The following is a 23,392-nucleotide window of genomic DNA, read 5'->3' as shown; positions in this document are numbered from 1 at the left end:
TTACTCTGTACCTTGCTGTGACTGCGAGCAGCATTCCTTTTTATAGTATAGTAGAACATACGGGCGATATGTTGTCCGACTCACAAGGGTTGATCTACCGGGGTTGATTGACTGCCGTATGTACAGATACCTGCCTACGTAGTAATCGTAATCTATTTGACTCGTTCGTTACCTTGGTAGACTAAACTATCGTGAAGTAGGAGCTAGAAATATCGCCGATGGAATGGCATTTCACCGCTATATCTACCAGAATCAAGATTAGCAGTAGCAGCCATTCCAGTTTGAGGATTGGACTGCTGCAATCAATTAAAACAGGTTATTATAACTCCTGAGTATAAAACAGTAATTCTCTCTACAGTAGTGAGGCGATGAATTGATTGCTCCTAAACAAAAACCCACACACTGCCATCACATACATACATACAGATAATCGTGTCGTGTCATGCTCCCACCACATCCGAGAGCCCATCAACACTTCAGCGCCTCACAACCACCAGAGACAAGGATTCCCCAGCGCATCTGACAGGGGGTTAGGTCCCGCTGCAACTGCAGGCGGCTTGGGGCTCCATAGGCCAGGCTAGGCTCTTTTGCCAGCGGAACCCATAAGCTAAGCTAGTTACCCGATCGCCCTGAAAACAAGATATGGATGTCCTTGGTCTTCCATGTTACCTGTTGAATGTACCTAGCTGAGGATTAAAAAAGTTACGGTCAAGGTTAGCTGACCTTTATTGAACTATACTACTACAATACATTTTTCTCAATATAGAATTTCCCCTTTCACTTTTACATCACTTTCTTTCTGTTTCTGGATCCATTTCTTTCGGATCCAGATTTCTGCCTTCCATTTTTCTCCGGTTTTTGACTTGTCTCGTCTCCTCATCAACTGCAGTCCATATCACGCGTCCCTCCTTCCCCAGTCCAGTCCAGTCGTCAAATCCGCCACCCGGCCATCGGCCTCACCGACTACCCTCGACACATCAAACTCTCTACTATCCAACACTCTCTTTCTTTACACCAGCAGAGAGAGAAGACTCAACAAGGGGATCTTACTATCAAAGCGTCTAAACGACTTCCATCCACCAAAGAGTAGAGACATTGGGCCTCCATGTAACCCTGACTCTTCTCTCCTCTCCTCTCCTGACTTTATCTTTTATCAAATTCTCAACAATTCCCACCCCTGGCTCGAAATGTCCCATGGCCTTTTGGGTGGTTGACGGGGGTCGTCCGCTTGGACTTGGTACTACCACAGCCGCTATCAATTCCAACCGGGGTCCGTACTATTTTGGCGGTAAACGGAGGGTAAGCCTCTCCGAAGGCGGCGATGCACCTGCACATTCTCATGGCTACTCTCATGGCGATGGCTTCAATTTCGACCCAAAGAGGGCCAGGTTCTCTGATGAATTGCCTTACGACGCATACGAAAACTCACCAATGACCATTCCTGGACCCAGTGTTTATTCTTCACCTCAACCACATGATCATTTCTCGCCTTACTATCCACAACCGCAGCAACCAACATTCCATCATGTCAACAAGGGCGCTTATCCATACAACCAACATTACAGCTCTCCTACAGAAGAGGATTTTTACCAAGACAACATTGAATCTTCTACGCCCCCACTGATTCATCGCCCAGACTCGGCACCCGTCAAAAATCTCTCTTTTCTCGTCATTCGCGAACGTTCGCCAACCCCAGAGGGATCCGATTTCCCCTCCATCGATGCTAGTCTTGGTCTTGGCGCTTTCGGCCCAACTCCCGAATCTCGGCCGGCTCCGTCTTTCGGGCCTCCCGGTCCACCACCGGGTCCGGCTCCCGCCCAAGCTCCAACTCCCGTCGCCGATTCTTGTGCCATGGAACGTACTGCCTCCGGTCTTTCAATTTCATCGGATACTGCTCAGCCTTCGCTTGCCAGTCCCCTGGCCGATGACAATGAGCCAGGATTCATGGGAGACATCCCCGCCGCACGCTTGGTCCGCGATCATGTAGCCAACTTTGGCTGCTCCAACCCCAACCGTCGAAGACATCGCAGCGCCGACTCACGCCACGGTCGTATCCTACGAACACTCATAAACCCAAAATCCCGCGCCGCCGACTTCCCTCTGGACGATAACGCCCTCCGCAGCATTTTCTCCGCAGCCAATGAGCTCTTCTTCGCCAATCGTCTAGCCGGCCGTGTCGCATGGGACTGGAGTCACCCCGCAAGTGCACAATACCAAGCACACATCGTCGGCACCACCGCCGTGCGACGTTCCCGTGATGGCGGCTTCGAGACGCTCATTGTGCTGTCATCTCCGATTCTCCAGGACACAAAGTACAACCGGCGTCTTCTGATTTCGACATTCCTGCACGAGATGATCCACAGCTACCTCTTTGTAGTATGCGGTATGAAAGCCCGTGAACACGGCGGTCACACCGAGGGATTTCGCCAGATCGCAGACACTATTGACCGCTGGGTCGGTCACAGCTATCTGCGTCTCAGTGAAATGGACGCTGATCTGGAGCATTTCCGACAACATCCCTCGTGCGGACAGGATCAGCATCAGGTGCGCAGTCGAAGTGCAGACGAAGAGAGAATACCCTGGCGAAGCGAGAGATGGGAAAACGGAGAGCGAGAAGGGGATGTTAGTCATCCGACCGAGCTTCATCCACGGCCTCATCCTGGCTACGAAAACAGGGAAAGATATGGGCGGGAGGGGCACAGAGCCGTTCATGTCCGGAGAGGAATCTCACCATACGTTTACTGAGCGTGGAAGTGACCCTCGAAGGTCGCCCATGCCTTATCTGATATCACCCAGGTATGGCTTACCAAGAGCCAATGCCTGAATAAAGTCATAAAACTATGACTACGCACAACTGCTATTTCACCGACTTCCAATTTCGGAGTCTATTTCATTACATCTTACCAAAACTATTTATTTAACGGGATGGTCTAGCTTCGTCTTTGTATTTATATGATTCCCCCTTTTTCTTTCCACAGCGCGGCATTATAGGGGCGTTGTTGATATTTACGGAACGAAAGCATATATCTATTTATTACGGGATGGAGAGATTCTTTTAGGAATTTATGTCAAGGCGCTGCGAGGCATTCTCTCTTTTATGGAAAAGTACTACTACTAAATTATACCAAGGCTGCTTTTTCTTTTTTTATACGCTTGGGAGTGGCTAAGATTGGAACCACGATGTAGTACTATGATTGACATTATATCACATAAGAGGTACCATAGATACCTCTGGGTGATTAAATAAAATTATCATAAACTTGTCATACTTTGTCTTGATGTTGAGAGTATAAGTCCTACTAATTAAACAAGTTCTCAATAACTGCAACACATGCTAGACAAACTGGTGACGAGACGATCGGGGTGTTATCATTACATAAGCAGTTGTGATACAAGCCGTTGACTAGCGAATTAAACCAGGTTACACAAGTGCTGCTGTAAAAGGTTGGGCGAGTATCATCATGAACTCTCTGACCTCGCACTATTGTTCATTAGGTATGTTCATCAACATCAAGATGGCCCGTCCAGCAGGTCAACTTGCGGCTCAATTCATTGGTGCCGACCACAGCCACTGAACTCTACTATCGTCAACGGCAACACAGTTCGCACTATTGTATCAGGAAAAAACAATACTTTTATTACTACCGCTACTTTCACCGTCAAATCCAATGCAAACATTATCATTGTACTCATCATGCTTGACGCCAGCAATGTATAAAATGCACAAATGCATCCAATCCTCATATATTCCCCTTTTTGTGATAGGGAAAGATAAATGTTTGTGACCACAGTTTGGTCGAAGATAGAAGCTAGATTAGACTCGACAATTTTTGCCCAATATGCTTCGTAGTTAGATCTGTGTATATGATTTCGTGTCGAATTCACGATAGTTAGTTTCGTCCCCCTTGAATCGTTCCGTAAGTACCCTCAGGTCTGGCCTTGTTCAGCGGCTGCTCGTCCTCGGAATCCGAAGCAACCGCTGATCCCTCGGGCAACAACAGTGTACTAGAGGATGACGAAACCTCGTTGTCCTCCGTATCACTGTTCTCCACCGACGTTGAAGCAGAAGCCGTAGGTCCAGCGCCCTCTTCGACAAGGTACGCAGGGACAGCCCCTAGGATAGCAACGAACATGAGGAAGAACCATGCCGTAACGACATACCCATGGTCAGCGCCCCAGGTGAAAAGAGCGCCTGTAGAAGCAGGACCTACTGCTCGACCTAGGCCACTGAAGGTTGTGGCATAGCCGTTTAAAGTGCCGAGAACGCGGAGGGAAGTGCAAGAGTTGGTGAGGAGGATGGTGGTGGAGGGGAAGGCGACGATAATTCCTGCTGCTTTGATGAACATTACTGCGATGAGAGCTGCTGTTCGGGAGTTGTGGGTTGGGAAAAGGACACAGTAGGGGGTGAGGAAGTAGGCGAGTGGCATAAGGAGGCCTGGGGTAAATTAGCAAAGACGGGTTAGTGGTGTGGTAGGTGAGAACTTACAGCAGATTCTGAAACAACGCAAAACTCCGTAGCGAGCGACGATGGTAGGATACAGCAGAAACTGGATAGCGCCACAAACAACGCCATACACGGTATAGATAAGTCCAACCTGGCTGTGCGACATACCAAATCCTCCAGAGAAGTAAAAAGGGAACGCGGTGTTCTCGGGGGTGTGCTTCTCAACAGGATGTCTCAAGAAGACACTAAGAATTTGATCATAGGCCACCGAGTGGAAAGCCAAGAATGTATAGGCCAGAAGGTTGATGCAGGTCTGACGAGTAAGGACACGCTCTCTCTTAGGTGGCTCTTCAGCTTGCTTCTTAGGTGCTGTCTTGTTAGGAAGAAGAGGCGATGTAGCCTCGCCATCGACGAAAGACGGACGGCGGGTAGAGGGTGTTGGGCGGGTATTTTTGAAAGAGCGGGCGATGCGCTCGCCGACTAGGAGACCCCAATCCCGATGACCCTTTTTGCTAGGAAGTGTTTCCTAAACGATATTAATACTGGTATCTATAAGGGTATAATGCAGACTTACATGAAGAAACAGTACTGCGACAGTAACTGAGATGCAGAAGAAGATGGTCAAGATTAAGTTAGGAAGGATAAATGGGAATTTCTTAAAGAACTCCATGTGACCAAAGATCTCGGGATATTGCTCTGCAGGCTCTGCGAAGAAGCCTCCGAAGCTGGGTCCGATGATTGAGCCTATACTCCAGACGACGGGCATGATGGAGAAGGCACGAGGTTGAAGTTCTCGCTCAGGGACCATCTCAGCAACCATTGTTCGAATAATGCCAACTAGATCCTGTCAGTATGTAGTATTAGTATAGCGGTAGGCTTCAACTCACCGTTTCCATTTCCACCACCCTGGATAGCTCTCACAGCAATAGCCATAGGCAAACTCGTCGACATGCCCCATATTATGAAGCAAACCATCGTACTTATCAAGCCCAAGATAATAGTCGGCTTTCTCCCGTAGGCATCAGATGCTCTTCCCCATGCAACAGCCGTGATGCTCTGCGAAATGGAAAAGACACCTGATGTGACGCCTACCCAGCTTCCGACTTTGTTGGTGGGAACGCCGAAGCTGCTGACCATGGCGGGTAGGTAGGGGAAGACTGAAGTGTAAGCCATTGGTTCGGCGACTCGAGCGATGGCTGGTGAAGGTTAGTTAGAGGTTTGGTGAGGGCCCCGGCGGTATAGGCTGATGAGTGTAGATTTAAGTGTGATCATAGTGTCTCTGTATCTGATGAGGTTGTTTATTGATAACACTCTCACCAGAGCTCATTTCTGAGAGGGACTTAGATAGAATAGTAATGTGAAAGATCTGTATATCCCCTCATCTCATCTCATCGTGACCGTGAACGTATAAGAGGCGGATGTGAGATGAAAGCACGGCCCAGGACATATGACAAGGGTCTTGAAAAGCTTTTACAGATGATGATTTCGTGATTAATATAGACTAACTTACCCAGAATCGCCAACTGCTGCTTTGGCAGCTTCGGCCCATCCTTTGTCGTCATGGCGAGAACGATTGCGAGGAGTGAGAGTCAGAGAAGGACGATCAGAGAGGAACGGCGCAAGATTGTGAACAGAGCAATTCTTTTCTTTTCTCGTTCTAACAATAACAAAATCGTATCAACGACAGATTAAGAGGGGATAGTCTGGGAATAAACAAAAGATATGCGGATAGACGATAACTCATCAACCTTCCCAACCTCTTAAGCCAGAGAAACAAAAAAGACAGGAAACAAGAAGATGAAATTGAGCCCGATGAAAAGGTAAAGTACAGCCTACTGAGGAAAGAAAGTTATGGGTCATTATTTCCAAAACAGGCTTGGTCTCTTATCAAAAGTGAAAGTTGCAGAAAAAAAGGCGAACAGCGGCAGGGATTCTCTCTTAGACATGTCGGTCAAGAAAGACATAATTGGTCCCCCCTCTAATAAAAGGTGTGTGAAGAATTGGGGGGGGTCACAGGAGCAAACTTCAGCTGCTATGACTGTTACTATCAATGTATTTAAATCATCAGTAATTGTCTTAGTTGTTGTGGTTCCTTTGTGAGACATCGGCAGTTAACATGACGTACAGGACTATTGTACTCGAGTACAGTACAGCACTGTACTGACAAACTCTACTGTTAACTATCTACAGTGACGTTGGCTGGGTTAAGGGAATGTTGGTCTCTTGGTTGCAACCATCAACATGTAATCACCAAGTCTGGGTCATCATCTGGTCCCGAAAGCGGACCTTGTCCTTAGTCTGATGCACCTGCAAGCCTCCGGATATTTCCCCGCTAGTCTCCGCTCTATTGCCGGTCCGAGCGATGAACCTCTAGGCGTCTAATGCGGAGGTTGGAAGGTTGGTAGGCGGCGTATAAGCTGAGTTTGTAGTAAGAATTCTACTCTGTTCATGGTGGACTTAGTCATCTGATGTATTCTATATATAATTGGTCCTGGCAGTTCTCAATACGAAGATTGAAAGGTTCTTTGCATCTGCAATCATCCTTCAGTTCGTGATATCGTAGGGCCAAAAATGGCTGGTGGTACCTTCCCTAAGGGGAGACCTGAGACATAAATTCCATAATAATACAGGAATAAACCCACTAAAATCCCTTTGTAAATCTCCATAAAGTGTCTAACTTATTTCGTTCGTTCCTTCTGTTATCGTTTCTGTTATCCCGAGGCATCCAACGTTTGGTGGAGCCTAAAGCAATAAAATGATTGGCCAATGAGCTCCGTTGCTCTGTAACGTCATCACCTGGATCACATCACGTCTTCTACTCAATACCTTACTTCGCGTTACTTTCTCTTCATCAACAACATCAATATCAATCAATACCCAGGATCAATACATGTTAAAAGCTTGAATAATCCCAGGATCGATACTTCCAGGATACCTTCACCATGAGCCGGCTGTGAGTTTGAACAATAAATCGCCCCGCCAAGAGCTATATCCCTCCACTTCCCGGACGGACCAAGACTTATACTAAGATCCATCCCCAGAAGCTCTTCTCACCAAGAGAAAGAGAAAATGCCAACCGAGAGTACTCCTCTCATTCAAACCGTTCGGGTCGGGCCTCCCCGGAGGAGGTATCCCCATCAAACTTGGCGTCGGTTCTTCACTCTGATTTGCTCTGTTGTCGTCGTTGGCGGTTTTGGCTTGTTCGTTATCCAAACCCTCTTGATTGGACCGAAGCATCATCATGGACATCCTGGTTCTTGGTTACCTGGTAAAAGCCGTTTGAGTTATGATGACCTGGAGCGAATTCTGTTTGATACCCCGGATCCCAAGAAGGCTGAGGAATGGAGCCGTTACTACACTTCTGGTCCTCATCTGGCTGGCAAGAACCTCTCACAGGTACATGATTACAATTACTTCGTTTCTGCATGTATACTGACTAAACATCTAGGCTGAGTGGACAAGAGACCGCTGGGAGGAGTTTGGTGTCAAGTCCAGCATCGTATCCTATGATGCCTATCTCAACTACCCCGTCGATGCCAGCGTTTCCATCTTAGAAAAGACAAAGACAAAGAATGGTAAAGAGTGGAACACTACCTTCAAGGCTTCTCTCGAAGAGGACATCATTGACGAAGACCCAACGACCTCTCTCGACAACCGCGTTCCTATCTTCCACGGCTACTCAGCCAGCGGAAACGTTACTGCTTCCTTCGTCTACGTCAACTATGGAACTTACCAAGATTATCAGGATCTCGTCGATGCCAAGGTTGACGTCAAGGGTAAGATCGCCATTGCTAGATATGGCGGAATTTTCAGAGGTCTCAAAATCAAGCGCGCACAAGAGCTTGGTTTCACTGGTGTCCTTATTTACAGCGATCCTGGCGATGATGGTGAGAGAACTGAAGAGCATGGATATAAGCCTTACCCTGAGGGCCCTGCACGGAACCCGAGTGCTGTTCAGCGTGGAAGTGCTGAGTTCCTGAGCATCCGCCCCGGTGATCCGTATGTGACATCCTATTCTACTCTGAGAACTCAACTAACCTTCTAGAACTACACCTGGATACCCTTCAAAGCCTGGCGCTCCTCGTGCCCCAGTCGATGATGCCACTGCATCTATCCCTTCAATCCCCATCTCATACCGAGATGCCCTTCCTATCCTCAAGGCTCTAAACGGCCATGGCCCCAAGTCAACAGATTTCAACAAATACTGGAACAGGAACCTCGGCTTGAAGTACAAGGGTGTCGAGTACAACATTGGTCCTACCCCTGACGACGTAGTTATCAACCTCTACAACCAGCAAGAATACGTCACCACTCCTCTGTGGGATGTCATCGGAATCGTCAACGGTACCATCGCCAACGAAGTCATCGTTGTCGGAAACCACAGAGATGCCTGGATTGCTGGTGGAGCTGGTGATCCCAACAGTGGTTCTGCGGTTCTTAACGAGGTTATCCGTGGAGTCGGAAAGGCTATCGAGGCAGGCTGGAAGCCACTTCGAACTATCGTCTTTGCCAGCTGGGACGGTGAGGAATATTCTCTAATTGGTAGTACCGAATGGGTCGAGGAATACCTTCCCTGGCTTTCAGAGGCCAACGTCGCCTACGTTAATGTCGATGTTGGTGTCGATGGTCCCTATTTCACAGCATCTGCAGCTCCTCTCCTTAACCAGATCATCCGCGATGTCACAAGTGCTGTTCCCTCTCCCAACCAAACCGTTCCTGGTCAAACTGTCAACGATGTTTGGTCCAAGAGAATCACCACCATGGGCAGTGGCAGCGATTTCACAGCTTTCCAGGACTACGCGGGTATTCCTTGCATCGACTTTGGTTTCAAGTACAGCGATACCAGTGCCGTTTATCACTACCACAGCAACTACGATAGCTTTTACTGGATGAAGGAGTACGGTGATGTTGGGTTCAAGTACCACCGAACTATGGCGCAGATTCTAGGTCTGACCATCGCTAAGCTCGCTGGCTCCGTCATCATTCCTTTCAGTGCTACTGAGTACGCCGACGCTCTGAACGGCTACCTTGACCAGGTCGAGGCCAAGTTCGAGCCTGCTGCAGCAGAGATGACTGATGATGAGATGTTCAGCATGCGTGGCTCTGTTTTGTCTGACAAACCCATCGGAAGCGAGCATGAGTTTAAACTGAGTTTGAAGCAAATCCGTCGACATCTCCGTGACTTCCATGTCAAAGCCAGCGAGCTTGACGAAGATGCTGAAATCGCCAAGCGCCAACTTGAAGAGGGTATTCCATGGTGGAACATCGTCAAGAAGATTCGTCTTGGTCACGCTGTTGTAAAGATCAACAACAAATACAAGTTCCTTGAGCGAAACTTCCTTTATGAGGGTGGCTTAGATGGTCGAGACTGGTTCAAGCATGTTGTTTTTGCGCCTGGTATCTGGACTGGGTACTCTGGAGGTAAGTCACCAAATCAGAAAAGGGGAATCGCATACTGACTGTTTACAGCTGTTTTCCCTGGTTGGGATGAGAGCATTGACGCAAAGGATTATACCAACGGTCTTAAGTGGTCTGCTATTATTGTGCGATGCATCAACCAGGCCATTGACAGTCTCAACTAATTAGGCCATCATCTTGTTGGATATATGTTCTTGGAGGAGACTATCTAGCTACCATCTAGCATTGAATATGTGTGAACAGCATCTTGCATATCAGCAATCTTGATAGTTTTGCCTTTTTATTACTTCTGATACTGAGGCCTCACGGTACTAGAAGAATTGACACCAAAAGCATAAGAGACGAAATAATTTAGTCACTTTATGGCAGTTTAGACTAGCATTTAGGCTACTTTATTTTAGTAACCTAAGCCTTAGAGGACAATTCTTCTGTCACCCACCTAGACCATCTAGTCGCAATTGGGAATGCAGTGTATTGACCTGGTATCAATTCAAGACGGCATATCGTCATCTAAGTCGCTCTTCTAAGCTGAATCTTACACTAGCAGTAATCTTTGTCGCCAACATTCAAATCTATCATTACATCCACGCATGACTTTGTTTAGAACTTGTAAACCTGGTCCTCCTTGTAACCGAGCTCCTTAAGAGCACCAGTCAGCTCACCCTGGTTCTTGGGGCTGACCTTGTTTCCGGAAATGGCCTTCATGAGACCGGGAGGACCGCAAACGAAAAGCTTGATGTTCTCGTTCTTAGGCTCAGGGAGGACAGTCTTAAGAAGGTCCTTGGAGATGTATCCGCTGCCGCCGACCCAGCCCTTGGGAGGGTTGTCGAGGACGTAGAAGGCGCGGAAGCGCTGGGGGTAGGTGTTCTCGAGCTCCGCGAACTCCTTCTTGAGAAGGATGTCATTCTCGCTAACGTTACCGAAGACAAGAGTAACCTTGGTCTTGTCGTTGGGGTTGTTGAAGATGGCGCGGGCGAGCTGGTACATGGGGGTGATACCGGTGCCACCAGCAATAAGGGCAATGTGGTCGTGCTTGTTCTCCTCCCAAGAGTACTTGGGAAGAGGGCCCTTGATGTCGAGGCGCTGGCCGGGAACAAGGTCGTGCATGTGTGTGCTCATGGGACCGTCGGGGTACTTCTTAATAAGCAAGTCGATGAAGCCCTTCTCGTCTGTACAGCAGTTAGTGTGTATTCCTTTCCAAAAAGCAAGTTCCTCTACATACTCTCATCGCTGATGGGGGTGTAGGGTCGGAGAGTAGCCTTCTCATCGTTGGGGCCCTTGTACTTGGTGAGAAGAGCGCTGGCAACGTGCAAACCAGAGACCTGGTCAGCTTCGGGGAGCTCGAAGCGCAGACGCTTTACGTTGTGGTTGACAATCTCGACATCAGAGAGCTTCAGGGAGAGGAAGCCCTGGTCACCACCGGTGAAAGCCTTCTTGGGCTCACCACCAACAGCCTGCTTCACATCCTGGGCAACGGAAGCAACGGGAGCTCCGCTCTTGCCAAAGTACCAGTAACCAGCACCGCCTACAGCAGCAGCTCCAGCAGCGTAGAGGAAAGCATTGGAACCGCCAGCGCCTCCAGCCTCGGTGGCATATCGACGAACAGACTGGAATAGAACTCAATTAGCTTTTGCTGATAAGAGAATTGCTTGATTGATAATCTAAGACCATGACGGAAGGAGGGGTGTTATATGCGACAAGCACAGGTAGAAAACATACCCTCAAAGGCTGAGCAGCGCGGAATGCAGATCGGGCGAACATCTTGACTTGATTATGATGCTGTTTTGAAGTCAATTGGGAAGTCAATTGGCCAGAAACAGAAGAGCAAAAAAGAGTTGTTGACGTTACTGAGAAGTGGGCGTATCAAGGTACCATGTTCCGAAATCGCGACGACGGATGACGTTATGAGTCACGTGACATCCCGAGCGAGAAGCACGTCAGAATGGATAGACCCAGACGGGACGGAGGAGAGTACCAAGCATCCGGTCATGCTTTCTATCTTTAGTGTATATTCAAGCGATGGGAATAATCATGGCAATTGAGTTTATCATGCCAAGAACCTCTAGTTTACTTGGTCATGTTTAAATATCCGATCATGACCTTTTTGAATACTATCTGTTAGGGGTCGAGACAAGATACGTTGAAGACTTCGCCTCGACTTATAACAAAAGATGAGCCTAGGCCATTTCATCAAGTCCCAGCTCAGAGCCTGTCATCGACTATGACAAGCCCAATGCGATTCATTCATGTGCAATGGCTTGGCGATCCATAATGATTCATAATCTCTCGATTATCCCATCGAGAACTATTTTAGCGATACAAGTTTTGACAATGATATAACTCTAACACTGACTGGCCCTCTCTCCTCGTCAGGGTATCAGAAGCATTAACCCCAAGAGCATAAAAGACGAAATAATTTGGTCACCTTGTACTGGCTTAGGCTAGCGTTTAGGCTACTTTATTTCTGTACCCTAAGCCTTAAAGGACAATTCTTCTGACACCCACTTGCTCCTCTAACCATCTCTGGGGTTTGTCCCAACAGTCTCTTACACATTAACATCTTTAACTCCGTCATAAATCCCAACCTTGATCTGCCAAAAGACTCCTCTCTGAATGCTGATCACTATCGGCGTCAATATCTGGCAATTCGTGGGAGGATAGTCTCGGAATCACCTGCTAAACGTCCATCTTGAAAGTTCGCTGTGGTATTATTGGTATATGTGCCCGCTCCGTCAGAATACATCGAATCGTGAGCGTATCTTCAAGCATGGCATGCAATTCGTTATTATTCAACAACCCATATCACCTCTCTCCTTCTTTCACTTCTTCTCCAACGTTCGGCTCTCCTAGTTCCATCGGTGGCTTATCTTGCACCGGGGTAACATTCGAGTCCCTTCTTTCTCCACCATCATGACTCTCCCTCCTCAGAATACCAGTATCTTGAGGCTGCGCAATCGTCGGCGTGTTTGCTTGACTTCCCCCGCGTTGCCCGTGATAGTGAATAACTTGAGGGGGCGCTTGTCCGGACTGAAGTCCCAATTGCTCGGTGGGATACGGGTCAAGGTCTTTGCTCGACGTCGAGAACATCGACACGATTGGCTGATGATACCCGTTAGTCGCATTGCTGGAAGATGGAGTATGGCCATATTGACCGCTATGCTCCGCTTGGGTAGGTGTGCCCACGTCAGGAGAGCCAGATCCCTCCACAAGATGACCAGTCAGGCTGTTCATTCCTCCTTCAATATCTCGAAGTAATCGGACATATTCTTCGGGCACCAGGCCGCTCTCTTGGGTCTTGGGGTCCTCGGCAACCAGCCAGCCTTGCCCGTGTCGGTACGAAACCCAGATGATCTGACCCTCAACTAGGGGCAACTCGTTTTCGTTTTCTCGCTCGAAATCGAACAAGGCAACGGCCTTACCGTGGAACTCCTCGTCCGGCGACGTAATAGTAAACTGATAATCTCGTGAATAGCGAGACTCGTCATTGAAGCCTGGGGACGATGGGGAACTGTCAGACTCGGGCTGATAGTACTCACCGCCCTCGGCAGCCCTGGGTTGTTGGGCATAGTGGTATGCTCGACTGTGACGTGCCTGGTCTGGGGGATATGTGACAAAGTCCCCGCCAGGACCGTTGGCTTCGCCGCCGTTATTAACATAGTAAGTTTCGCTGCCGTCTCCACTAGTTCCCATGTAGTAACCCCGCTCATGATCGTAGTTGGACGAATGCATCTCAACATCACGACCTGTCCTCCCCCTCATGCCTGTCGCCGCTGAAGTTGATTTGTGCTTGCGGTGGCGTGTAGCCACAACAGGGCTTTGTAAATCCTCGTCCTCGCTGTATGGTGGACCGCCATCGAACTGGATAGGAGCGAGGTCATGGGCACGGTTGAAACCTTCTGTGCCCCACGACTCCCAAGGCATGCGTGCATCCAGCGACCCTGGAGGGTCTGACAATCGACGGTGCTCGCTCGCGGGGGTCGTCATGCCTGATGGCGGACCCGAGGGTTCGGGCGGCGGGCCATAGTGTAGAGGATGGGTGACAGGGTAGGCAAAGTCCCGCACTTGTGTATACGATAGAGTCGAGGGGAACATCGGAAATATGTGAGAGTTCGGACGGGACCTCGTAGGCAAAGAGCCTGTCGAGTATTGGGAGAGCCGGCTCTTGGAAACGTGCGACATTGGGCGGGACTGAATGCTTCGGCGCGATGACGGAGATGTGATTAGAGGCGGCAGCGCGGGGTGGTTAGGGTTCGGAGAAGAGGCTGCGGCTGCTATGGGAGAGGTCACTGGAGAAGAGGTCGTCGACATAACTGCCGTCGCCGACATGCCTTTCGAGACAGAGTCTAGCGACAGTCGTGCGATCTGGCGCACACGGCCGCGCAACCGCCGGGGGATGGGCGTGCGGCGAAGGTATCTCGCGGGGCAGTAAGACTGACGGATAAATCAGTGCGGTCGTTGAACAGAGGGTCCGCTGCGAGGGTCGAGGCGATGGGGAAAACGGTATGTTAGACAAAGGCGATCTGCGCCAAAGATGTGCTCGATTCGCAGTGTGCACTCTTGAACAATCGAGGTTGGTCTTGTCCAAGCAGAGCTGGTCGAAGCGGCGGACGTCAAGTCAGCCGTAGCGCTAAGACGTGAGTACCGTAGGTTGGCGTTGGCGGCGGTCGATCAAGGGCTCCAGTCGAGATCCAAGTATAATGGTCAACGTAGCCCTAATGCAAATGCGAGACGACCAGTCGTCAGGCGACAAAAGCACGAGATGGGATTTGGTTGCAAGTGTGGAGAGAGAGTGAGAAGAGAAGGAGCGTAGAGAAACAGATGGGAAGCAACAATAGTTACAGTAGCAACCGAAACAGAAACAGAAGAGAGAAAACAATGCCCTGCTCTTGGCTTGGTGCTCGGAACGAACAAGGGCACAGCACTGCACTGCAAAGTACTGCACTGTATTGGAGCCGGTCGTCCAATGTCTATGCCTGCGCTTGCGCTTCTAGGCCCTTGACTGGGGTAAGGATAGGATTGGATCCCAGGTAAGATTGTTGATGGATGACAGGAGAGCAAGACAAGGCAGAGTTTAGTTGTGTTAGTGGGGGTTAGGTCAGACTGAAAGAAGCGAGTATTGATTTGCCCGCCCAGACCTCAACATGAGCACAGCACCCGACGTCTTTGGATTGACAGAACTGAACAGAACAGACAGAAAGAAGAAGACCTCGACCTAAAGGAACCTAACGTTAGGTTAGGACCTGGGGGAGTCCGTACCCGGTAAGGTCGCCCGTTGGCACGTACGTTCGGGCCCGGGACCTGCCCTGTAGGTAGCTGGGCTTTGGCTCTGGCTTTTTGGCTGCTACTGCTGGAGTTGGAGGCGTTGTAGTGGAGCAGAGTTGGTCGCGATAGTGCACCACACCACTGAAAGCAAGCGCCTTGTGCACCAATCCGACTGGTCAAGCAGCGAGTCAGCGCCTGTAAGTCGGAAACAAGGGCCCAATGAGACCCCGTCTTCTATCGCCAGCTTCCTTCCTCGGCGCTAGGGAGAAGGGGAATTTAATTATTCTAGAGACGTTACTAGCCATAAGCTGAAGAGATGATGTTAACCGTGAAGGAAGAGGGCAATCCCATGATGGGGCTGATAACCCGGTCTCATTAATAAAGTACTTTACTTTACTTTTATGGGGGACATTCAACGGCCATGTTAGTCGCGGGCAGTTACCAGATGAGGGGTAAATTGACTAAAATTTGTGTAGTAGCTTGGGCCTAAATTTAGGAAAATGCAAATTGTCCATGACTTTAACAAGGTCACACAGAGATAACACAGTAACTACAATAGTCAAAAAGTGTTTCTATCTCATCTAAGAACATCTCTTGACATCATTAATTAGCGAGCTGATTTTACCATGCTATGCTATGCTACGTGACTTAGTTTGTGGTTCCGTAGTAACCCAAGGATTTGAGATGCTACCTTGCACCCCTACCCAGGCTGGAGGAGCCGCACTCATCCTAACCATGGATGTAATTAATTAAAATATGTACAGTACGTATATTCCACCCATCAACAGCAATCAAAGCCAAGAACGCCACGACCTTCTCTGCACTTCTCTGCCTACATGACCATATCCGAGACTGGGAGTATCTTAGACACTCTATCCTTGTTCAGTGTCCCTCGTGTTCCTCCCGGGACTTGATCCTATCTTCCTGCATTCGCATGTGCATACGCAACTCACATACACGTTCATCAAGACTTACGACAACTCTCAACCGGGCTCTTCCTAGTAAAAGCCCACCCGGGCCGTTGGAATCTCAATCTGGAAAAGCGACCCTGTTCGTCACTTTCCATATAAGTAAATTTAGCTGAGTCGAGTCGAACAAGGAAATTCCAAGACCGGGCCACCATAACAGCAATCTCCGGACATGGTATCGTTGCTGTCGCAATGGAATAATGCTGTCAACATCTCCCGGCTTCTCTGGAAATTACCATCATCATGGCGCACAGGATGATGAAACTAGACCCCGAAAGATGTATGGCAGGGGCTCTTAGATCGAGGTCGGTTACGTAGAAATCAAGCTGGAAGCAAGGCAAGGCAAGGCAAGCTTACATGGATACTTTCTCAGCACATGTTCTTGTTGTTTTTCGTCTCTTCATCGGACTTTTGGGATCTTGATCCAGGTTTCTTCAGACCGGGACCCGCGATCTTGTTCCGACGGCCGAGGCTTTAATGACTACCAACTGATTACACCCACAAACCGTATGCTACTAACACGAGATAATTTCTGCGGTTCGACGTAAGATGGTGTAGCGTAATTGGACATGCGGGACTAATACAGGTGACAGCGGATGCAATATTACAACCTTGAGATTCAATACTCTCAATAAACATGGCTGTGGTGCACTCGAATGCGTCGTGATGCATCATTATGCAAGAACTCCAGTGATGCATTCGCAACTTTAGCAAACTTAGGGAAAGAAACCAATAGGCTAAAGTCGATCCACGACCATATCACGCACGTTATCTCTTTATGCTGCTGCATCAACAATCACCTTCTCTTTTCTTTTTGTTGTTGTGAGCCAAGTCAGTGAGTTCTGAGTCTTCAGTGAGGTTTCTATTCCTGGTAAATTGATCTTCTTTCTTATTGGCTAACGTCGAAGCGTCGTCTGTTTCAGGTTATGCAGGCGTTTAGTAGCCAATGGCACTTACTGGTTGATCTTGAGGGTGGAGATCCTCCCGTTGGGTCGATCCTCAGCAACAAGGAATCTCAGCCGTCTGACCACCCAAAGGGAAGGAAGAGAAAACTGGAGACCTAAGCTGAGGTCAAAGTTAAGCGAGCAGTTATAACGTCAAAGCAGGGCTACTCTGGCTGACTTATTTTGTCTTGAATCACTTATGAGTGAGTTTTTGGCTACTCAAGACGATCCAATCTCAGCTTCCTCGTTTAACCATATTGCAGGTCCCTCTACTATAAGACTCGAACTTCAGTTGAGGTAAACACTCCTTGGCTTCCGACGACATTGAGGTTAAAGTGCTGTTCGTACCTATTGCATCTGCATCTCATGTGTTATGTCTATACCATATCTTATCATGCATGACCTTTGGTTGCGTTACTGGAGAAAACCTCAAACGTGATATGTCGATACTGTCCTAAGAACTCTTGTATATCAAACACAGATTTTCAAACCCAAAGATATCTATCTCTTTCATGCGAAAACGGCCTCGTTTACTACGGAACAATTTCTCCCCACCATAGCTTCCATGCACTGCACCTTCCATTGATGTCTCAACAGCTGGAATCACGCTTACTCATCACTTGTCGCCGCACTTTACCCGGCAATTGTGGGAACTAGCGTCACCGCCCTAGCTCTTAGCTTTTTAACAGCTTCACCACAATTCTCCAATCTCTTCCTTCAAAGAACCTTCTTCACGCGTCGCGTACACCAAAAGTTGACGAGACCACGATGAGATGATCGTGATTGTGTCAACTTTATAATTCAAATCTGGGTAAGTAACTGCATGAGTGATACACCAAACCAACCTTTCCATGATGAGTTTAACATATTGGAGCTGTCTGAATTTCCTTTGCTGAAAAGACACTTTATACGCTTTTTTATCTGAAGATTGATTGCGCCTACTACTTTGTGACTTGCATCTTTCTGGAGTTGAAGCGCTAACATCGCTGCTTCATAGTCTATCGCGTCTTGCTACTCGAGCATGCACCGTGCCTTTGCACCCGCCAACAATCTCGTTTTCTCGCCCGGCTAGAACCTTGAAGAGATGGAGGTTGCTAACGGTGGCTCTGCGGCCCAGAGCCAAAATGGCTCATCTGAAGGCGACAACGGATACAAACTGAAGTTCTGCACTGTCTGTGCCAGTAACAACAATCGGTTCGTAGACATGTGTCCTATAATTGACGACTTCTGCTAATGCCCTCAAAGCTCTATGGAGGCCCATCTACGGCTCTCGCAGGCAGAGTATCCTGTCATCTCCTTCGGCACAGGTTCTCTTGTCCGCTTGCCTGGACCAACCATCACCCAACCTAACGTGTACCACTTTAACAAGACTTCTTATGACAGTATGTTCAAGGAGCTTGAGTCCAAGGACGCTCGTTTGTATAAAAATAATGGTATCCTGAACATGTTGAATCGTAATCGCGGGGTCAAATGGGGACCAGAACGCTGGCAAGACTGGCAGGTCGGTGTACCTCGTCTGCAGCACGCTAAGGACCGCGGCAGCGAAGGTACTGAGGGCGGCCTGGTCGACATTGTCATCACATGCGAAGAACGATGTTGGGATGCTGTTGTGGACGACCTCATGAACAGAGGCTCTCCACTTAACCGACCTGTTCATGTCATCAATGTCGAGATCAAGGATAACCACGAGGAAGCTGCCGTTGGTGGTCAAGGTATCCTGGATCTTGCCAACTCCCTCAACACAGCAGCTCGAGAGGAGCGTGATGCTGTTGGTGCCTCTGCTTTCGATAACGGTTCTGCTGCAAGCAGAGCCACCTTTGATGAGCGAGTACCTGATATTCTCGCTTCATGGCAGGAAAGATGGCCCAACCTGCCAGCTACCTGGACTGTGGCTTGGTTCTGATCCTCGTAAGAGCTTACTTGCATGCTGGTGAAGCGATTGAAACTTATCGATGACCGTTTGAAGCTCGGGTGTATCAATAAGGGCCCAGGCTGTTTTGCACCATTTTTCGAATCATGAAGATTGAACATGTCCATGGTAGAAGAACCAGTAGGATGGACACAGAAGACTTAGTTGAGGAGGATACAACTTTCTTGCTTCTAGTCGTAGAGACCCGGGCCTGGTCGGATGGACTTGCAGGTCATATTGTGACGACCATATTACAGCATTTGTCTGAAGCTTCCATCTTAGGCGTTGAGGCCGCCAACAGCAAAGTCTTTCACGATGTTCAAGTGTCATTTCCGGCAGACCAACAGCTGGGATTTACCTTCACATGCTCTCACGAATCCATGCATAGCTGAGCATGATGATGACCTTCCCAAGACCCAGCATAGCCTACAAACCCCATCTGTGTACCGCCGGTCCTTCCGCTACTATCCCCAATATGGTTTCGCGATCAAGCAGATCTATCTACCAAACTTTTGGGGCCCCTCACAGTGTATTAGACGCGAAATCATAGACAAATACATAATGTCGATCTCTGACCGGCTTCTTAACTGTTATATGAAGATTGTCCAAACTACATCAATAGCGAGTGTTTCAGGAAAGACTAATCAAGATTGGATCTTGTGTCGAATCGATCCGCATTGTCACGCAACGCCGGCGATCACTCGAGATAGCCTAACGATTCATGCCGTTGATGGCCAAGGCTGTTAGCTTTTGTTTATAACTTGTCCACTGAGAGGAGGTGAAACTTTGATTTCGAAGATCTGGATGATATTCAGGGTTTTATCGAAGCTAATTTGGCTCAAGTCGTGAGGCCGTTACTTTGGATCGGATACACTAAGATCGACAATCTTTCAGGGGTATCAAGAGGCAGCCAGTCGCATTATCAAGTGCGTATTTGCAACCGCCTCATTGACAAACAAGGCGAGGTTTAATTTACCATGCGCAATGGGCTTTGTAGGGTGGATCTTGATAGACTGGAGTTTGTCAGGGTGTTGCTTGCTAGTGTTGTGATGTCCAGGTTGATGGGTTGTCTAAGTGATGAGGCTACCCTGAACTGCTAACCAGGCATTGCATGGTAGAGTATCTGCAGAACAGACTTCCGCAATGGTTGCTATAGAATTTCAATGATGAAAATACTCCGTTCAAGTCCTCCAAATCACGTATTATCAGGACACATTGTCGTGACATATACCTGCGAAGCTCGAAGGTCTGTGTTGTAGAATCAGGCAGGCAATACGACCGGGTAACACACAGTTCCATGGTCAGGATTGGAGATGACTACCTAAACACCGTCCATTATGCTCCCAAATAAACTTTCTTTATCGCCAGATATTGTCCTCATACCACAGGCTTTCCTAATCGTCTCGTTCGGTGTAAGACATGCATTCGCATCCTCCTCGCTCATCCGCGGCGAGATAAAACGGTCATCCGCGGGGACCGCATTCGCGACATGATGAATAAATACATTGAACAACCAGACTAATGAAGTCTATTTCGCATACAAAACAGCAAATAACAGGATTTAATTCGAATTCTATTCACTAGGAACTTAACCAGCAAAATGGCAACACGAGAACCCAGGGTCATTCGACCAATGAGCAACCTGTATGGCCTCTTTCAACCCCAACCTAAACCTCCAATTGTATCACTTTACTGACTTACAACAGAGAACTGTATCATTCAGCCCTACACACGTTGCGTCATAGCTGTGGAACCGCTGTAACATGCCGTTATGGTCTTCCAGAGCATCTCACTGGAGGTGGACTGCAGTCTATCCAGGATGTTTTCCATCGAGCTGTGGCACTTACAGTTATTGAACACCCCATGCTCCAAGTGGGAATCTTAAACGAAGATTCGGCTACGCCATCATGGATTGAGCTGGATACTGTCAATTTCAATGAGCATGTAAGCTGGCGAGAGATCAAAGCTTCGGCAAACTATGACTCTTGTCTGGAGAAAGCAATCGGTAATCAACTTGATACCTGGTTTACCGACGTCGAGACTAAGCCAGGGTGGAGAATTACTGTCTTATACCCAGAAGGGTCTCTCAAATCGTTCAACGTCATCTTTTGCTGGAATCATACCAACTTTGACGGGGTATCAGGCAAGATCCTTCATCAGAGCCTCTTGCGCAACCTCAACGACCCCAAAGCCAGCCAAGAGTTACATTACCTCAAGAACAATGTTCTACACCTCGAAAGTGTTGCGGATAGATTCCCGCCACCCCCGGAGAAGCTTATCAAGATCCCAATCTCCTGGGGATTTGCTCTATCAACCGTTTGGAAAGAGCTAAAACCCCCATTTCTTGTATCGCACGATCCTACTCAGGCCGACTGGGCTCCTCTTCGCGAGGAGCCCTATCGAACTCTGTTCAGGACTATTTCTATTGACGATGCAACATTAAAGAAGGTTATCGATAAATGTCGATCGCATCAAACTACTATCACAGGTCTTCTGCATGCTCTTCCGCTGGCTTCTCTTTCTCTTCAATTGGCCGAAGGTAAGAAGCACCACAAGAAGGAGGCAAGTTCAATGTATGCTATCACTGCATTGGATACTCGTCGTTTCATTCCCACGAAGTCGGAGGCGTATCCTTGGCATGTCCCTAGCACGACTATGGATAACGAGATGACCTTATGCGACCACATGTTTGATAGGAACTTGGTATCGAAAATTCGCACCAAAGTCAAAGGTGTATCTTCAGACGAAGATACCATGACCCAGCTTGAAGGTATTATCTGGTCTGCTGCTGCTCAAGCCCGAAAAGATATTCAGAACAAGCTAGATCAAGGTATGAACAATGATCCTTCAGGCTTGATGGGCCTGGTGAAAGACTGGCGCATACAGAAGAAGCAACAACTCAAGAAGCCACGAGTCGGAGCCTGGGGTGTCTCCAACCTAGGAACAATGGATGGGGAAGGCTCAGGATGGAAGATTGAAAGAGCCGTGTTTCAACTTAGCTGTGAGATTACATCTCCCGTCTTCCATATCAGCTCCATGAGCGTGAAAGGGAAAGAGATGTGCGTTGATATCAGCTGGCAGGAAGGTATCATTGATGCTGAAATTGGAGACAAGCTTGCTTCTGACATGGAGGCCTGGTTAAGGTTTCTTGGCGCTTAGAGGATAGGAATGAGGACGGGGAAAAATACGAGAAATAGCGGTTTGGAATGTTTGAGGCTGTTATTGAGCGGCCAAGCGGACAATCATTTCAGGGTCCTGGGTGAGGTTTGAGATCCAATGTTGGTAATAAGCGAGGTCCGGTAATGAGCCCGGAATAGTAGTATGCCGTGTTACATATGACGATATCTAGATAACAATACCAATACCATGGAATAGTTGATTCCTTGAGGCCTCACGATACCTTCAATGATCTTCATCCGTACTTGATAGTCAAAGTCATCTTAATTAATTAGTGTCATTCCGGCTTCCAAGACCCGGGTGGCTGTGGCCATCAAAGCACGTGCCGAGCTTAAAGACCCGCGTATCCCCAGCGCCTCGCTCGGCAACCCGCTAAGCTTCGAACGCCTGACCAGGATCATCGGACGAATCAGAAGCGAGGAGTAAGCGGCGCTTTGCTTTCTTTCAGGGGCAGGGGACAGCCCTGGGGTTTGTAGTTTGTAGCACCTCAGGGCTCAGGCACAGTGCCTTCAGTGGAACGGGACTTGAATAAGGTGTTCAAGCCTAGGCCCGAAATGCATCGAGATTGGCTGGACAGAAGTGCTTATTTCCCGCTCCCCTTGCATGGATCATATCATCTGGTTCATTCAAAGCGGCAGATGCAAGAAGCTAATTCGATGCAAAACCCGACAACTTTGAGAGTCTACGATGAACTATTACTTGATAAACCATACCAAAGATATACCTTGCAGGCTCTTGTTCGATCTTGGTGGACTCAAGAAATTAACACTCCTTCATCAACGATAATAATAAATTGCCAGACCAGGGGGGGAGACGGGGCCTATCTCCATACCTGGACATTCTGGACTCTGACCCCAGAAGACAAAGACCCAAGGTCTCATTTCCCGTCAAGATCTCGTCTGGTTGCTCTCAGTCAGTGAGTGCTCTGTGCTCACTGCGCTGGTCATATCCAATGCTAGGCTGGCTGGCTAAACTTGCATCCACTTCGCTCGCCTTGGGATTGTCCACCAGAACTTGGGGACCTTCCATGACTGACACCAAAAAATGCACAGCACGCACGCTATTTTCTAGAAGCAGTTAAGTCCCGTTGCGATGGTGTCAGTGGAGTTAAGTTCAGTTAAGTTCAGGGGATGGGACCGTGGACTGTGGACGACTTCAAGCCCAGGGCCAATCCAGCCCATCCTAGCTGCCATCTCATCACCCCCGAACCCCGATTCAGTCTAAATCCATCCTGAACCCCCTTTTGGATGGAATTGGGGTCACTGTCACT

General features: G+C 48.4%; 7 protein-coding genes across 7 annotated transcripts; 4 read left to right on the top strand and 3 right to left on the bottom strand.

Moving 5' to 3' along the window:
• Window positions 1-1,194: 1,194 nt before the first annotated feature.
• B0J16DRAFT_313590 (uncharacterized protein) lies at window positions 1,195-2,745 on the top strand (the record flags this gene model as incomplete). The annotated part of the gene is made up of 1 exon (XM_046125139.1): window positions 1,195-2,745. One exon carries the CDS (start codon window positions 1,195-1,197, stop codon window positions 2,743-2,745), a length of 1,551 nt encoding a protein of 516 aa, XP_045988900.1.
• Window positions 2,746-3,477: 732 nt separating this feature from the next.
• On the bottom strand, window positions 3,478-6,226 carry B0J16DRAFT_327806 (major facilitator superfamily domain-containing protein). Its single transcript, XM_046126148.1, has 5 exons — window positions 5,955-6,226; window positions 5,332-5,640; window positions 5,019-5,281; window positions 4,487-4,970; window positions 3,478-4,435 (listed from the first exon to the last, which is right to left on the bottom strand). Exons 1-5 carry the CDS (start codon window positions 6,004-6,006, stop codon window positions 3,891-3,893), a joined length of 1,653 nt encoding a protein of 550 aa, XP_045988899.1. The 5' UTR covers window positions 6,007-6,226; the 3' UTR covers window positions 3,478-3,890.
• A 960-nt stretch (window positions 6,227-7,186) lies between these two features.
• Window positions 7,187-10,308, top strand: B0J16DRAFT_327803 (uncharacterized protein). The gene is made up of 5 exons (XM_046126147.1): window positions 7,187-7,397; window positions 7,486-7,840; window positions 7,893-8,443; window positions 8,490-9,865; window positions 9,914-10,308. Exons 1-5 carry the CDS (start codon window positions 7,387-7,389, stop codon window positions 10,024-10,026), a joined length of 2,406 nt encoding a protein of 801 aa, XP_045988898.1. The 5' UTR covers window positions 7,187-7,386; the 3' UTR covers window positions 10,027-10,308.
• Window positions 10,169-11,717, bottom strand: B0J16DRAFT_327802 (uncharacterized protein). The gene is made up of 3 exons (XM_046126146.1): window positions 11,582-11,717; window positions 11,085-11,469; window positions 10,169-11,031 (listed from the first exon to the last, which is right to left on the bottom strand). Exons 1-3 carry the CDS (start codon window positions 11,621-11,623, stop codon window positions 10,463-10,465), a joined length of 996 nt encoding a protein of 331 aa, XP_045988897.1. The 5' UTR covers window positions 11,624-11,717; the 3' UTR covers window positions 10,169-10,462.
• A 947-nt stretch (window positions 11,718-12,664) lies between these two features.
• B0J16DRAFT_377710 (uncharacterized protein) lies at window positions 12,665-14,170 on the bottom strand (the record flags this gene model as incomplete). Its single annotated transcript, XM_046130865.1, has 1 exon — window positions 12,665-14,170. The coding sequence occupies one exon, from the start codon at window positions 14,168-14,170 to the stop codon at window positions 12,665-12,667; it is 1,506 nt and encodes a 501-aa protein (XP_045988896.1).
• A 3,950-nt stretch (window positions 14,171-18,120) lies between these two features.
• B0J16DRAFT_377709 (RNA polymerase II subunit A C-terminal domain phosphatase SSU72) lies at window positions 18,121-18,939 on the top strand (the record flags this gene model as incomplete). The annotated part of the gene is made up of 2 exons (XM_046130864.1): window positions 18,121-18,230; window positions 18,282-18,939. The coding sequence occupies 2 exons, from the start codon at window positions 18,121-18,123 to the stop codon at window positions 18,937-18,939; spliced, it is 768 nt and encodes a 255-aa protein (XP_045988895.1).
• A 1,561-nt stretch (window positions 18,940-20,500) lies between these two features.
• B0J16DRAFT_408898 (alcohol acetyltransferase-domain-containing protein) lies at window positions 20,501-22,306 on the top strand. The gene is made up of 2 exons (XM_046133058.1): window positions 20,501-20,589; window positions 20,652-22,306. The coding sequence occupies exons 1-2, from the start codon at window positions 20,546-20,548 to the stop codon at window positions 22,102-22,104; spliced, it is 1,497 nt and encodes a 498-aa protein (XP_045988894.1). The 5' UTR covers window positions 20,501-20,545; the 3' UTR covers window positions 22,105-22,306.
• The last annotated feature ends 1,086 nt before the right edge of the window (window positions 22,307-23,392 follow it).

Source organism: Fusarium flagelliforme (assembly GCF_020744385.1).
Source record: "Fusarium flagelliforme strain FIESC 12 MPI-CAGE-AA-0113 chromosome Unknown B0J16scaffold_1, whole genome shotgun sequence".
In the NCBI taxonomy this organism is placed as follows: Eukaryota; Fungi; Ascomycota; class Sordariomycetes; order Hypocreales; family Nectriaceae; genus Fusarium; species Fusarium flagelliforme.
The sequence above is the reverse complement of the archived record's forward strand: the minus strand, read 5'-3'. Positions and strand labels throughout refer to the sequence as shown.